The sequence below is a fragment of the Pelophylax lessonae genome (genome assembly GCF_965119305.1).
Source record: "Pelophylax lessonae genome assembly, chromosome: 12".
In the NCBI taxonomy this organism is placed as follows: Eukaryota; Metazoa; Chordata; class Amphibia; order Anura; family Ranidae; genus Pelophylax; species Pelophylax lessonae.
The window spans coordinates 51770126-51787498 of NC_138779.1; the positions used below are offsets into that span (position 1 = coordinate 51770126).

Genomic DNA, 17373 nt, shown 5'->3' on the forward strand with positions numbered 1-17373 from the left:
ATTTGCTGAAAATGTTATAAGCCTGAAAAAAGAAAAACAGGGCTGCCACCATATCTAAAGACAATATAATGCAATTTTGTAAGCTATGCTTTAACCCTTTCACTGCCAAAGCATTTTTACCATTTTTGTGCACACGTTTAAAAAATAATTTCTCTTTCGTTTATTGATGGACACAGCTCTTCAGTATTCTGAATCATTGGGTTATACTGCCCCCTACAGGAGTAGGACACTAGGCAAAAAAAAATAACTTGGCTACACCTTTTGGCAGTCCTAGGGGGTATACTCCCCCTCTGTTCTAGGTCTTCAGTTTTTTTTTCTGCCTAGTTAGGAGTAAGGACCTAGTTCCTTGCCGGGATCTCTGGTCCTGGCAATTTTGTTCCTTTTAAATGGCTTTTTTTCTCTTGTTGTTTTCCTGCGAGAACTACAATCAATGGCCAAATTTGGCGAGGGGCTGGGTCGGCTGGGACATAGCCCCACTGGACAGGGGCTGGTTTGAAAGGTTAATACCTACAAAGTCGCATACAACCGAGTCTCAGCCTGAGTCATAGCGTTTCTCCTGGCCGACAGCCCCCCCCCATTTCGATGGCTAGGAGGTTCTGTCTGGAGCGGTGCCTGCCTGGTTCTGGAGGGTTTTGGGGTGGACGTGGGCCCCTCCATGGGGCGGTCAGACCTGTGGGTTCGACCTCCTTCTCATCAGTCCCCCATGTATGTTGGTGGTCCCTGTGGGTCATCTGGGATAGATTTGCAGCAAAAGCGTGGGAGAGTTCAAAATGTCTCTTTGTTCCACCGGTGATCCTGGTTTCAAAGATCCGGCTGACAGAAAAGCGGAGGCTGTGGCCCACACAATGTTCACTGTTGCTGGTTCGGTGCTTAGACTGGTCTTTACCATTGCCCTGGTGTTGCAAACTCTGACTGAGTGCACTTAAATTTTGTGCCGTGATCTAGAAGGTGAGCAGCGTCCCCCTGTCTTTGCTGAACTGGCGGACCAGTTGGACCAGGGGCTGCAGTTTAACTGTGATGCCTCTTTGAATGTGGCTTCCCTGATTTCTAGGCTGTTTCAGCAGTGGTGCTTAGGCGTGTATTGTGACTTAAGTGTTGGCCTGCAGGCCAAACTTCTAAAAAAGCTGACTGATTTACCTTTTCAAGGCGATCGCCTATTGGGGGCTACCCTGGATGACATCATTAGGAGTCTCACAGGGGTAAAGAGTACCTTTCTTCCACAGACTGGAAAGGGTAAGGAACCTCATCGTTAGCATGGCCCATTTTTCTCAGCTCACAAGACGTTTTTTAGCGTTTTAGGGTCCACTGACAAGGGCTCAAAACCTTTCAAGTCCTCGGCAGGTTCCAAGTGGCCCGGAAAGCCAAGAGCGGGATTCTCTACATCCACGGACAAGGTTCCTTCAGCATGAAGATACACCCTCGCCTGTGCCTGGGGTGCAGGGACATCCTTGCTCGTTTCCGGGCCCATGGACCTCTTTGGTAAATAACTGGGTCCACGAAGTGATAATGTCCGGTTACAAGATCGAGTTTTGTTCTTGCCTTCTGGAAAGGTTCTTCCCTCCCAATGTGTGTCTGTCCCCGGACTAACTGCAAGCTCTCTTTGGGTCGGTACAAGACTTGCTGCTTCAGGGAGTGATTGTCCCGATTCCGGCCTCGGAACGATTTTAGGGTTTTTATTCAAACCTGTTCACGGCCCCAAAGAGAGAGGGCAAGGTATATCCGATTCTGGACCTCAAGCCCTGAACTGCTTTGTGCGGGTACAGAAGTTCATTATAGAGTCTCTTCGCATGGTGGTGGCATCCCTACATCAGGGTGATTTTCTTGCCTCTATCGACATCAAGAATGCTTACCTGCACATTCCAATATGTGCCAGACACCAGTGCTTCCTCCGGTTTGCTGTAGGAGAAAAGCATTATCAGTTTGTGTCGTTACCATTTGGTCTCACCTCCTCTCCTCTGGGCTTTACAAAAGTGTTGGCCCTGGTTCTAGCATTGATACATCAGCGGGAGATTGCGGTACTGGGATATCTGGACGACCTCCTCTTGCAAGCAGAGTCCTCTGCTGCCTTGATGGATGACATAGAGATCACTATACAGACCCTGAAGACTTCTGAATTACCAGAAGTCTGCTCTGATTCCATTCAGAAAATTGGATTATCTGGGTCTGATTCAGAATTTAGCTCTAGCCAGAGTGTTCCTTCCTCTGGACAAACTCCAGAAAATGCAATGTGCGATTTCTTTTTTCCTGCTCTTCAGCAGATGATCATCCCTCTGGACCTACATTCGGGTGCTGGGCCTCATAGAATCTACCTCGAAGCAGGTTCCGTTTGCACAGTTCCATTCAAGGTTCCTTCAAAGGGAGATCCTAGTAAAATGGGTCTGAAGTCTCTGGACAATCAGATCCGGCTGAGCCGGAAAACCAAAAGGGTCTCTGGTCCGATGGCTTTGCTCTCTGGGCTCTTCAAGAGGTCAAATCCTTTCTCCCCTTGTATAGAACAGTGACTGCCTCTCAGAGAGGATCTCTTGTCCCAAGGGCCAAACACCCATCCCGCTTTACAGTCACTGGCTTTGATGGCCTGGCTGTTGAAAGCCAGGTGCTGAAGGATAGAGGTTTGCCTGGGTCAGTGATTCCGACACTGCTGAAGGCTAGAAAGTCTACCTCTAGGAAGATCTACCATCATATGTGGAAAGCATACTGTCGGGGCCCAGACTTGAACCTGGGACCTCCAGTGTGTCTGGCATTTACTCTACTTGCTGAGCCACCTGGAATGCTGGACAGCTCCCTGGTCAAATCCTTGAATGATCCTGCCGTGAATCTTGATTACCTTGAACTCTTTCCTCCTCTCATGAACTTCCTGATTTAAGCCATGTCTCTGCAATTTCGGGTCGCCAGAATGCTGTGCCTTCACCAGCCAATATCTCGCTTGTCTCTCCTGCTGCCGTCCCTATCTTTGCTACTGTTCGTTATTGACACTTGGCTTGTTCCTCGACTACGCTTCTGCCTAATCCCGACCTGCAACTACTTGTTACCGACCTTTGGCTCTTCCTAGACTACGCTTCTGCTTGATCCTGACCTGCTATATCTGCTACTGGACCCTGGCTTGTTTACCTCCTGGTGGGGCGATCCTGAGGACCTCGACCTGGTACTAACACACCGCAAAATACATCTCCACCATCAGGAGCGCTGGTGAACACCGGTTAGTACTTAGATTCCGCACCTTAGGTGAGCCTGTGTCATATGCCAGTGTGGCCTGCCTGTGTTCCTATCCAGCTGGTTCCTGTGTAAGCTGCTATAGCTATTGGTCTTCGAGCCTGACTCCAGATCGTGACACGTACATTTCGTGGTGGATTTTGACCTTCCTTAAATGGGGTGTCAAGCAGAAATTGGCCTTGAGAACCATCAAGGGCCAGGTGTCTGGCCTTTGCGGTCTTCTTTCAGCCACCCTTGGCCATGCATTCTCTGATGCTTACCCTTACTTCACCGGTGCGGTCTCCTTTACCGCCGTGGGATCTGAACTTGGTGCTTTCAGTTCTCCAGAAGCTTCCCTTTGAGGATATTCAGAAGATTCCCCTGCTTAGGCTGTCCCAGATGGTGGCCTTTATGGTGGCTATCATCTCTGCTGCTCGGGTGTCGGAACTGGTGGCATTATCTTGTCTTGGACTTGGTGGTCCACCTTCCTGAGGTAGTCTCTGATTTTCATTTCAATGAAGACATTGTGTTGCCTTCCCTGTGTCCCAGGCCCAAGCATCCTAAGGAATTTGCCTTGCATGCCTTGGATGTAGTTAGGGCGTTTCTTATGTATTTGGCAGTCACAGAGCTTTTTTTCGGAGAACAGACTATTTACAGATGGATCAGACAAAACTACAAAACTGACATCCTATGCAGGAAGAGAGAGGGTGAACCCTCCAGGACTGCCCATAGGCGTAGCCAGAACATTTTTTTTCTGCCTAGTGTCCTACTCCTGTAGGGGGCAGTATAATCCTACTGATATGCATCAGAGGACTGCGTCCGTCAATGAACTTAAGAGAAAAGGATTTTACGTAAGTCAGAAATCCAGTTTTTCTGGCTTCCGTCAATATCAAAGATGCGCATTTGCACGTCCCCATCTTTGAGGGACACCAGCGATTCCTCTGCTTTGCGGTGGCAGAGGAGCATTTTCAGTTTGTGGCGTTACCCTTTGGTCTCGCCTCCACTCCCAGAGTTTTAACCAATGTCCTGGCCCTGGTGTTAGCCTTGTTACGTCAGAGAGGGATTGGGATCTTGGGAATTCCGGACGATCTCCTGTTACGAGCAGATTCTCTCTCGGATCTTTTGGACGACCTCTCAGTTACGGTTCAAACCATTCAGGATTTCGGATGGACGATCAATTTAAAAAAATCTGCTCCGACGCCTTCTGTATGGGTGACTTATCTGGGGATGACTCTAGATTCCGCCTTGGCGAAGGCCTTTCTTCCATTGGAAAAACTTCAGAAGTTGCAGGGGACGATCAGGATGCTGTTGGAAACTGATCGGTCCTCCCTACGGACTTGCATGAGAGCCTTGGGTCTGATGGTATCAACCTTCAAGGCGGTCCCATTTGCTCAGTCTCACTCGAGGCCTCTGCAAAAAGAGATTCTGGCAAAATGGAACAGCGATCCACAGTCGTTGGACCAGAAGATACGCTTGAGGTATCTCACGAGGCCGGCTCTATCTTGGTGGATCCACTCACCAGCTTTGTCTCAGCGCAAGTCCTTCCTGCCGCTGTTCTGGACGGTGGTCACCACGGGCGCTAGCCTGTCAGGCTGGGGTGGAGTGCTAGGGAAGCTCTGTGCCCAGGGGACTTGGTTCGACAGAGGAGTCTTCCTTGCCGATCAATATTCTGGAGCTCAGTGTGATCAAGCTTTGCCTGTTCCACTGGACGAGTCGGCTACGCGGTTCTCTGGTTCGGATTCAATCGGACAATGCCACGGCTGTGGCTTACATCAATCATCAAGGGGGCACCAAGAGTGTCCTGGCGACAAAAAAGGTGGCCGAGATTCTTGTATGGGTGGAAGACAATGTTCCGGCTCTTTCCGCAGTGCACATTCTGCATGTATATATATCTATATATATCTTTTTTTTTTTTTAAATTTCAGCAACTGGGGTAGCAAAATTTGTCTGTTGGTCAAATCAACAGGTGGTGTACTGCTAGCAAATTAGGTGCAAGTACCTGTGGCACCCATTGCTATACCATTCCTCTGCAGGTTTTTGAGAGGACTTGAGGTATAGTAGGAGTAGAGATCCCGGATGAGGAGCAAGGAGAAGTCTGCGTTTTTATTATGATGTGGGTCTTTCAGATGCTGTTGCCAACGGACTGCATTGCAGGTCGTCATACTGTATGTCTTATCAGGCATATGGTGCCCAAGCAGCTAGTGTTCTGGCCACGCTTGATCCTTCAGACAGAGATTGCAAACAGCAACATTGTAGTCTGCTGCACATGTGTTCAAAAAAGCCCACACCAATGAACTTTTGGAAGTCAGTGGGGAGTTAGCATCACCCTGTACCTGTGGAGCTCTGTGGTGTGATTCAATAGGATGGCTGCCCTTAAGCCGGCCCCTGGAGGACATCCTGCCTCATTGGAGTTGTTCCGCCTCCTCCTCCTCACTTTCCTCCACTATTCTCTAAGGTACCCAAGTACAATCAGTGACCTCATCATCCCCTCCCTCCTAGTCACTGGAGCAAACTTGGCAGTATGCTGCAGCTGGGGGAATATGACTATTACTATACTAATGCTAGTTTCTTGTTCGTCATTGTTATCCCCTCTCTTTAGGCTCACGTTTTCTCCCTTCCTCAACCTGTGAACCAACATCGGAGCATTCAAATTGCTGCGAATCCTCTAGAATCATGTAACTGACACTATGATCGAATATTTAAGGTGACTCCTCCGTGCATGATGATGGGGCTGCGAAAGGATAAGCTGTGGACAAGGAGCCTGTGGAATAGGCCGCTTTGGCAGCTGCTGTGGAAGGCAAACTATTATGAGCCTGGGTGACAGGATGAGGACGGCTTAGTTATCAATTCATCCAATCTCTGCATGTTGTGGCTCAATAAAAGGGCCAGCACCAGAAAAAAAGGACAAGCGTGTCCTGCCTGCAGAAGATGCGCCATGTCTGCGACCACCACTTTTCACTGTGGACACAAAGGCTGCTTGCCCTCTTTTAGTGGCCTGTAAGTGTCTTCCTCTCCTTGTTGGCCTTTTGGACATGATGGGGATTATTTTTTTTTGGGGGGGGGGGGGGTTTATAACTTTTTAATATAGAATGTGGGATGAAACTATGATGCTTGGGTGCAATACTTTTGTGCTTGGTGCACTAGAAACCGTTTTATTATTGTTTTTGGCTGGGATTTTTATAACTTTTTACTATAGAATGTGGGAAGGGAATATGGTGCTTGGATGCAATACTTTTGTACTTGGTGCACTATAAACCGTTTTATTACATTTTTTTTTTTTAACCCCTTGCCGACCACCTGACGCAGATTTCCTGTGGCAGGGCGGCTTGGCTGCGCATAATCACGTAAATCTACGTGATTATGTGGAGGCGGTTTCAGACACAGCGGGAGCCAGGCCACGGGAGGAGCGGACTCGATCGCTGCCGGCCTCTTGCAATCTTCGGCTAGAATGACAGAAGAGCCATCTGCCTATGTAAACAAAGCAGGCGGCTCTTCTGCCAGAGAGGCAGGGAATGATTGTGTGATTCAGCTGAGCTGAATCAGCGATCTCTCTCTGCCTCTGTCCAACCCATCCCCCCATACAGTTAGTAAGCACAATAGGGAATACATTTAACCCTTTGATCACCCCACGTGTTAACCCCTTCCCTGCCAGTGCCATTTATACAGTAACAGTGCATATTATTTAGCACTGATTACTGTATTAATGTCATTGGTCCCCAAAAAATGTCAGGGGTCTCATCTGTCCACTGCAATGTCGCAGTCCCGATAAAAATCGCTGATTGCCACTATTACTAATAAAAAAATAAAATGAAAAGTCCATAAATCTATCCCATGGTTTGTAAACGCTATAACTTTTGTGCAAACCAATTAATATATACGCTTTTTGGGATTTTTTTTTACCACAAATATGTAGCAGAATACAAATTGGCCTAAACTGATAAAAAAATTAGATTTTTTTTATATATATTTTTTTTTTATTAGGAATGTTTTATTGCAGAAAGTAAAAAATATTGTTTTTTTTTTTTTTCCCAAAATTGTCGCTCTTTTTTTGCTTATACTGCAAAATCTATTAACCACCAAAAGAAAGCTCTATTTGTGGGAAAAAAAGGACATCAATTGTATTTGGTTATGACGTCGCTTAACCGCGCAATTGTCAGTTAAAGCAATGCAGTGCCGATTCGCAAAAAAAATGGGCTGGTCAATATGGGGGTAAAACCTTCCAGAGCTAAAGTGGTTAATAAAGAAAAACTTAATAAAGCCAAAAAAAGAAAACTGATGCTGACACAGAAGGAATAGCACCTATGACACAAAAGGGAGGACAACAATTATGCCCTAAATAAAAGTGCTGCTGTGCCACCAAAAAATAACCCCACTGCTGATGCAGAATGAATAGCACCTGCGACACAAAAAGGGGGAGCAGCAATTAAGCTCTCAATAACATTAGTGCTGCTGTGCCACAAAAACTCCCCCACTGCTGACGCAGAAGGAATAGTACCTGCGACACAGAAGGGGGAGTACTAATAATGCAGCAACAGAACCTGATGCTGCAAAAAAATAAAAAAATATCAATGAAAAAAAAAAATGGGATTAGTGGGGTGAAACAGAGGTGTTGTATACACCAACACTTCAGTGGCCCCACTACACTGTTACACAAGAATCACAGCACAGAACTACACTGACTGCACTACACTGTGATACACAAGAATCAGCCCTACACTACACTGCACTGCAGTGCACTGTGTTACACAAGATGAATCAGCACAGCACTGCACTACACTGTGTTACAAATAATCAGCCCTACTCTACACTGCACTGACGGCATTAAATATGAAAGCACAATCCACTAACTACCTCCTAATCTCAACTAACACACTACACACGTCTGCCGTGTCAGCAGCCTTATATAGTGTTGGGCACCCTGCCTTTGGCCAATCATGGCTCTGACAGGACATTGTGCTGTGATTGGCTGAAGCATACAGGTCAGGTGCATGCTTTGGCCAATCAAAAGCACTTAATGCACTGCGATCACGCAGCGCATTATGGGGCGCTCATCAGCGAGCGAACTTCCCGCCGAGTGCCACATTTGTTCGTGTGTTCACCGAACACATGATATTCGAGTCGAACTTACGTTTTGACTTGAGTGGTTAGCCCATTCCCAATGATGAGTATGTCATTGTACTGGCCATAAAAAATTAGATGGGCTAGAAAGGGGGGGTTGTTCCGGATGTAATTAGACTCCCAGGGACCTATAGGAAGGTATTATGATGCAAATCTGGCACCCATTGCAGTGCCTTGAATTTGGAGGTAGTAGTCACCATTGAATGTAAAATGATTATGTGTTAAGAAAGAGGTGGCTTCTAGAATGAAGTGCGTCTGTCGAGGTGGAGCTATGGATCAGTGAAGAAAAAAATGTTGAAGGGCAGATAGGCCAGTGTGATGGATGTAGTGGGGAATGGATGTATAAAGAGCTCACATCCAAGGATACACAACAACAATTATCTTCCCAGGTGTACGCAGCCAATAGTTCCAGAAGATGTAGGCCATCGCGGACGAATGATGGTAAATTTTGAGCAAGTGGTTGTAGAAACTGATCTATGTATTGGGAGAAGCCACTGGTAACGCTGTCCATGTCAGCCAGTATGGGGTGTCCTGGGGAGTTGTCCAAGTCCTTGTGGAGTTTAAGGAGGTGGTAAAAATAAACGGTCTGGTAAAAGTCATAACTGAAAGTCTGTACTCAACTGCGCTAACTGAAATTTACAAAATTACTGTACAAAATCCTTTGTTGGTAATGACCGCTTCACGGCACCTCCTGTATGGAGAAACTAGTCGCATGCATTGCTCAGGTATGATTGCTCAGAAGGTCTTCAAATCTTGAAGTTTCTGTGGGCCTCTTCTATGAACTCTGATCTTTAGTTTTTTCCATAGATTGTCTATTAGATTCAAGTCAATATTCTAGCAGCTGGCCCATTCTAGCAGCTTTATTTTCTCTCTTAGAAGCCAATTGAGAGTTTCCCTGGCTTTGTGTTTGGGATCATTGTCTTGCTGAAATGTCCACCCTCGTTTTATCTTCATCATCCTGGTAAATGGCAGCAAATTTTTATCAAGAATGTCTTTGTACATGTTTCCATTAATCCTTCATTTAACGACATGAGGATTGCCATTATCGTATGCTGAAAAACAGCCCCACACCATGATGTGCCCACTTCTAAACTTCACTGTTGGTATGGCGTTTTTGGGGTGATGTGCATTGCCATTTGACCTTCAAACGTGGTGTGTAATTATGTCATCCAAAGAGTCCAATTTTAGCCTCATCTGACCAGACTATATTCTCCCAGTATTTCAAAGGCTTGTCTAAATGTTGTGCAGCAAACTTTAAACAAGCCTAAACATGCTTTTTTTTTAGCAATGGAGTCTTGTGTGGTGAGTGTGCATACAGGCCATGGCGGTTGAATGCATCACTTATTGTTGTCTTTGAAACAATTGTACCTGCTAATTCCAGGTCTTTCTAATGCTCTCCACAAGTGGTCCTTGGCTTTAGGGCAACTCTTCTGGTAATTATTTTCACTCCTCAGGCAGAAATCTTGCAAGGAGCATCTGGTCATTGCCAGTTTATGGTGAAATTATGTTCTTTCCACTTCCGAATTGTGGCCCCAACAGTGCTCACTGGAACATTCAGACGTTTAAAAATCCTTCTTTAACCAATGCCATCATAATGTTTTGCAACAATAAGGTTTCAAAGGTCTTGAGAGAGCTCTTTGCTTTTACCCAACATGAGATGTTTCTTGTTTGACACCTTGGTAATGAGACACCTTTTTGAAGGCCATCAGTTGAGACTGAACCAGCTAATATTAATTTTCACTGACAAGGGGCAGAATTGCTTTCTAATTACTGATAGATTTCAACTGGTGTCTTGGCTTTCTATGCCTTTTCAGACCTCCCTTTCTTCATTACACATAAAATGGAATGACCCAGAAGGCTTCTTAGGGGACAACAAGAGAGCCTCAACAAGAGAGCCACTCTGGAGCAAGAAGGGGCACAAAGGTGTCAGCAGATGACTGCAGTATGTGTGCCCGGGGCATAATACTTCTGCTAAAATCACAACATCACCTAACCCTCCTTAGAATTGGGGGGGGGGGGGTTATGGAGAACCCAGTAATGTTTTTTGGGGTGACTGGTGTCTGTCCCTGTTGCCAATAGCAAGAAGGAAGTAAATAGAAAAGAGAGTGGACCAAGAGGGTTCTAGCTGAGGGATGAGGAAGGGGAAATGAGGGTAGCAGAGAGTGAGATAGTGCCAGAAGGAGAAAAAGGGGCGAATACATGGGGGGGGGGGGTTCTACAACCAATGGAGAGAATGATGTAAATTTTTACATGCCAGTTGTATCCTATTCTTTGGAATCAGGTTCTATGGAATTTAGAGATGTGTCATTAAAAGTTGCGGTTAGTTTCTCATGTACCATAGCGGACAGCAGACCAGAGAATTCAGGAAGTGCATGATTCTCATATTAAAATGTTAGTGATAGTGGAGACCATTTTCCTCTCAAAACCTGGAGTCCTAGGAGTTCTTGCTGAGTAATTCAGATACTTTCTACAACTTGCTGTTCCTAACGAATGTAATTGTGCATGATATTCTCACAGACCCTGGGGTCTGCTTGAATCTTAGGCTGTAACATATTCCCAAAGCCTGCTCAGAGATTGTAAAGCTAAATGAAGCTGGATGCAAACCCAATGCTTCAGATGGACAAATTAATTGAAAGGATGGGTCCAGCCTTGTACGTCACCTCTCTCAATCTAACAACGATTTTTGACACTACCAATTTGGGTTGCAAAGGGCCTTGGCCACCTTTCAGAGAGGCATAGACAAAATCCTGAGTCCACATAAGGAATTCTCAGGGGTCTACCTATATAAACTAAACAAATAATACTATGGAAAGGATTTTTTTAGGCACCAGTGAAAACCAATGTTCTAGTAAAATGCAAAAAGTTTATTATATAATATTTAAAAAGAAATATGTTGGTTAAAATTCATACAGCTCACATGCACATAATGGAGTATATAGAGTAAAAAAAAAAAAAGAGTCTCAAGCCGTCAAAGGAACATGAATGACAGAGAGGGACCCCAACATGTTTCAACTCAATGAGTTTTCTTCAGGGGTTTCTTTGAGACAATAAGATGAGTATAGTCCAACTCCTGGCTGCTGGGATGTCCAGGAAGGACTTAGTGGTGTCTGCATAAATTTGGTCTCCAGTTTGCACATTGTGAGTTCTATTTGAGAATGTCATATTGCTCTATATGTATAAATCCTGTGGTTTTGTTTTACTTGTTGGCTGTCATTTACATTGCAGACTATATCCATCCTATTGTCTCAAAGAACCCCCCTGAAGAAGACTATTAAACTATTTAATTTACATTTTTCCTACAGTTGAGCAGGTGCTTTTCTTTGTTTTAGTCCATTAGACATTATGATAACTATGTAAAGCTCTGAAGAAGATAAAATATTTTTGACTCTCAAGACGATTGTTTTGTGCTTTTTTGTTACAACTACAGGTGAATTTCTCAAATTTGATGCCCCCCCTATCATTTGAAGGGGCCCCCTGTTTTGTAGATTGCTGCTGAACCCAACCCAATAGGCTCAACTAAAGACTTGTTTCTCATTGCCAAAGGATCAATGACCAGCACCTTGCTTCTACTTTCAGTGAATAATACTTGACAGGGGTTTCGAATCCTTCCTATTTAGAACTACAAAAAGTCTTTGTTTTCCCCATACATATACTTTATTTTATACATAACTTCTAATTGTGTTTGAAGGTATATACATTATCAAAAATGTGTGTGTTTTAAACCATCTTACCACTGCCATTTGTGCCATATGGAAGGTGAAATTTGGACTGTGATGTGACCCAGAAAAAATCTCTGAGCTTCAGAAAAACAGGATGGTCTCTGGAATAGCTGAAACACAAATATTTACAAACAAATTATTTCATATAAATGTTTGCTAAAGAAAGACCATGTCTCCTACTACTGTATGTACAGAATGGAAAGCCACCAAGACCCTTGTAGGAACAAGTGATACATGTAATACATTGTCTGGCTTCCTATGAATTGGCTAAAGTGGCTCCTGAAAATGTAGAAAAATCTAACTATATTCAGTTGGTGCAGATGTCCGGTTGGTGGTAAACAACTGACCAAAGTATAGCAACTTGCCGACCAAGCCTTTTCTGGCACTTTTTGTTTACAAGTTTAAATCAGTATTTATTACTAGAAAATCACTTAGAACCCCTGAAACATGATCATTTTTTTAGCAGAGACCTTCGAGAATAAAAGAGCGATTTTTGCAATATTTTAACATTTTTTTTCCTATTTATTACACTGTCCCTTTATTTGTTTTTATCACCTTTATTCCTATTACAAGCAATGTAAACATCCCTTGTAATAAAAATAGGGCACCACAGGTGCTCTTTATGGAGATACAGTATCTGGGTTTAATAGGACCCCAAATCTCTCCTCTACCTTTTAAAAGCAAAAATGCTTTAAAAAAAAAAAAAAAAAGTGATTCCGCCCTGGACCGGAAATTATGTCACTCCGGTCCTCCAAGACCATAGAGGCGTTTAGAGATGATCTAGTCTCTAGGAAACCTTCATGGCCAGCTGCACGATCCGTCGAATCGTTTCTCAGGCACAGCGGTAAAAACGGTAAACCTGAGAAACACCATGGGGGAGGGGGGGTCGTCCCCTGCTGCTGCTGCTTCTGAAAGACATCCAGCGGCTAATTAGCTGCGCAGACTGCTTTCATGAGAAAAACAGTCACTGGCTGAAAAATACCGGGGTTATGTCTGATAGCTTCAGCCATAACCCTGGTAAACCACTTGCATACCATAATGTATATATACAAATTACGGTCAGCAAGTGAATAGAAAACACTCTATTGAAAGAATGGCTGGTTGTGAATAACTGCAGGTCCTGCTTCTAAAACTAATTAACGCTTCTATTTCGCATGTACATTTGAAAAATAACAGAATCTGACTGATATGTATTCAGTACCTCTGGCTTCCTTTCTGCTTGTGTATAACTAAGGATACAATTAATATAAATCCCTATGTATAGTTGAGTTTTGTAGAGTAAACTAAACCTTCCTATCGTTTCAGCCATGCTCTTTAACTGCCATGATGCTGCACATGTGATCAGGTATGACACCAGCTATTTGATGGTTTGACAGTTTAGTTGAGAGCATGAGCAATGTGACAATTATGGTTGGGAATATAATTGTTTTTTGAAATTGTTAAAATAAAACAATACTCAGCTCCAGCGATGCGGTGTCCCCAAGCTCCCCACCGGCCCGACTGACCGCTTCAGGTGGGCAGCTTCCGGGTCGCTATCGCTGGACGCTGTCATTGGCCGGGCAGGGATAACATTACTCCCAATCATGTACGGTTGTCAACATTGCCGAATTGTTGCAGTGAGCTGCACATGTGAAATGTAACATGGCAACATGTAGAACAAACCTTGTGTATGTTTAAACTTTACAGTTAATCTCATAGCTGCAGAACATGTGTGAGTAACAGCCCAACTGTGTATATTCGTCCACAGTGCAGTGAATTTGTAGAAATTTGCAAATGCTTAGCTGTTTTTTTAACCACTTGCCGACTGCCGCACGACTTTTTACGTCGGCAGTCAGCCCCTCACAGGCAAAGTGACATAGTACTACGTCGCTAGCCTGTGAGGCTCTAGGGGGCGAGCGCGCACCACCGGAGGCGTGCTCCCGCCCCCGCTCGTTCACGGACCCCCCCCCCCCGCGATGTCCCCCGCGATGTCCGCCGGTCACTTGTGATCGTCCATTACAGAGGGAGAAAGGCAGGCGGCTAATGTAAACAAAGCCGCCTGTCATTCACCCCTGTGTAAGTGCAGAGATCATACGGTCCTGCTATGCAGGATTGTATATCTCTGTAGTTACACAAACAGCCACATCCAATAACAGTAAGAAGCATGCCCCTAGGGACACACTTAACCCCTCCTTCTCCAATAAAGTTAACCCCTTCCCTGCCAGTGTAATTTTTACAGTAACAGTGAATATGTATTGCACTGATTACTGTAGTAATGTCACTGGTACCCCCAAAAGTGTCAAAAATGTCAGTCAAGGGACCGATCTGTCCGCCGCAATGTCGCAGTCCCGCAAAAAAATCGCAGATCGCCGCCATAACTCGTTAAAAAAAAAAATAATAAATGACAATCTTTCCCTTAGTTAGTAAACGCAATAACTTTTGCGCAAACCAATCAAAATACGCTTATTGCAATTTTTTTTTTACCAAACATATGTAGCAGAAAACAAATTGGCCTAAAATGTTAAAAAATTTTGATTTTTACATTTTGGGGGGGGGGGGGAATTTCATGTAAAAAAAATGTGAAAAATATTGTTATTTTTGCAAAATTGTTGATCTTTTTTTGTTTATAGCGCATGATCAAAAAATCGCACAGGTGATCAAATACCACCAAAAGAAAGCTCTGTTTGTGGGAAAAACAGGACATCAATTTAATTTAGGTACAGCGTCGCACGACCGTGCAATAGTCCATTAAAGTCACGCAGTGCCGAATCGCAAAATAGGCTCTGGTCAGGAAGGGGGTAAAATCTTCCGGGGCTTAAGTGGTTAACAGGTCACAGGTAAAGATGACTGCTTTTGGGAGTGTACATAATAGAAGCAGGATGTTACTTTACTTTTTGTACCTGAGCTTCTTAAGGAGCCATTTTTTTTATTTTGGATAGAGTAAGGAAATAGAGGTGTACTGAAACCAAAAATTCAGGATGTACTAGGTCGAAAATTACAGTTAAAAAAAAAATATATATATATATATATAATCATTTTATTATATTTGTTTTTTTAATTAATATCATGAATTTAAATGAATATGAATTGTCGGCCTTTATCAGCACCTTTAGCACAAGAAAAGCTCAAGAAAAATGCATCCATCACTCTGCATTGCATGCTACTGACCTCTGCATTACTTCATCACTTCATTACTACATCACTTTTCACTCTGCATTACTTACTACTGACTCCTGCAGTCTGTGTTACTATTGACCCCTGAACTCTATTGACCCCTGAACTCTGCATTACTGATCTTGCACTCTGTGTTATTTACTACTGATCCCCATAGTCTGTGTTACTACTGACTCATGTCGTCTGTTACTACTTATCTCTGAACTCTTCTTTTTTTTTTTTTTTTACTACTGACCCCTGCACTCTGCTGGGCCTACTGCTGATCCTTGCAGTCTGCGTTACTTACTACTGACTGATGCAGTCTGTGTCACTACTGTCTTTTGAATTCTTTGTTATTTACTACTGACCCCTTCACTCTGCAGTGCTTACTACTGACCCCTGCATTCTGTGTTACTGACTTATGAAAGTTGCTTTACTTATTGACCCTTGACCTCTTATTTACTACTGAATCCTAAATGGTGTGCTACGTACTACTGACCTTTGCTGCATTAGTTACTACTGACCTCTGTTACTTTCTACTGAATTTTGTGTTACTCCTGACCCTTGGATCTCTGTGCTTCATACTACTGACCTCTAAATGCTGGGTTACTTACTACTGACCGCTAAACTCTACATTACTTTCTACTGACCCTTGCACCCTCCGTTACTTCTTACTTTTGACCTCTGAACTCTTTAGACCTTCCTTACATTTTTTATATGACAAGTTGTCACCATGCCTCCTGGTTGAGATCTATCCCTAAAAGTCAATTTCTACGTATAAGGAGGAATTGTACTAATGTTAGCGAATATTCTTCCTTACATTTAGACCTTGCTTTGGTTATTTTCTCAGAAAAGAAAAAAAACAAAAAAACTTGCTGTACACTTTGGGTTTTTGATCTCTTCCATGTTGTTCAGATATAACACTACCTCTCCAGGGTTGCCTACCCCTTCTCCCGATCCCACATATTAACATTGTTTGCATGTAACCAGTGATCGTTACTTACTTCCTTATTACAAGTGAAGCTCTGGAAGCAACTTGCCCTTGGATGCACATCTGCTGTGGGTTCAGATGTAAACTGTTGAAGAAAAAGTAACTATATTACTGTTAAGCACTGTCCCTATTCTGCCGCTATGTATGTATTTGTATTTTCTTAACCACTTCAATACTGGGCACTTTTACCCCCTTTCTGCCCAGGCCAATTTTTAGCTTTCAGTGCAGTCGCACTTTAAATGAAAATTGCGCGGTCACGTAACACTGTACCCAAACTAAATTATTATCATTTTGTTCACACATATAGCTTTCTTTTGGTGGTATTTAATTACTGCTGGGTTGTTTATTTATTGCTAAATAAAAGAAAAAAGACAGAACATTTTGAAAAAAAAATTGTTTTTCTTTGTTTCGGTTATAACATTTTTCAAATAAATAATTGTTCTTCGTGAATTTAGCCCAAAATTTATTTTGCTGCATTTCTTTGGTGAAAATAACTCAAACCAGTGTATATTCATTAGTCTGTGTGAAAGCTATAGAGTCCCAACACAATGGTATATATCTGAAAATCAATAAGTCTTGATGTACTGACGGGCTATCTCTTGGGTCCCTAAAATGCCAGAACAGTAGAAAACGCCCCTAAATTACCCCTTTTTGGAAAGAAGAATGCAGGGCTTTTAAAGTTGTAATTTTTTATTATAATGTTTTGGAGACGGGAGAAATTGAAAAAAAAACTTTTTTTCTCTTACGTCCTCTGACAGTCGCAGCCCTTCCATATGTTCTTCAATGTGTGTATGTGAAAAGGGTGCGCAAATAATGGTTAAAGCTGCAACCGATATTCAGTGCCAAATGAATACAAATAATAATTGAACTAAAAACATAGCAGCCTTTGTAATTCCTAGGACAAATCCCATTTAGCAGTGCTCTATCACTTCCCCTTCAATCAGTCTGACTCATGCTCCATTTTCTGACTGAGGCACTTCAATACAGGTGGAAATAACAAGCTGACAGGATGGAAGAGCAGAGCAGCAGCTGACATTAATGCTCAAGGCTAGGACACTATCTGCAGCAGCCCAGTTCATTAGCCTAGCTTAATCTTCCAGCTTGTGAACCATCGGCTTTGTGGTCTGAGAGTCACCTTGCGGTAGGCTGGAGACAGCGGAGGAGTAGTGGATATCATTGAAACACAAGCGCTTACTACCTGCTGTTTGGTAAGAGACCATTTTG

At 43.5% G+C, this 17373-nt stretch overlaps 1 protein-coding gene across 1 annotated transcript in view; it reads right to left on the reverse strand.

Annotated features, from left to right (window-relative positions):
* LOC309568856 (CMP-N-acetylneuraminate-beta-galactosamide-alpha-2,3-sialyltransferase 4-like) overlaps nt 1-17373 on the reverse strand; it is a gene marked incomplete at both ends in the record, with an annotated part of 117557 nt that overhangs the window by 59486 nt on the left and 40698 nt on the right. Inside the window, 2 exons of the mRNA XM_082274641.1 lie at nt 12039-12136; nt 16163-16234. Coding sequence (XP_082130767.1) covers nt 12039-12136; nt 16163-16234 — 170 coding nt within the window. The remainder of the gene's footprint in view (nt 1-12038; nt 12137-16162; nt 16235-17373) is intronic.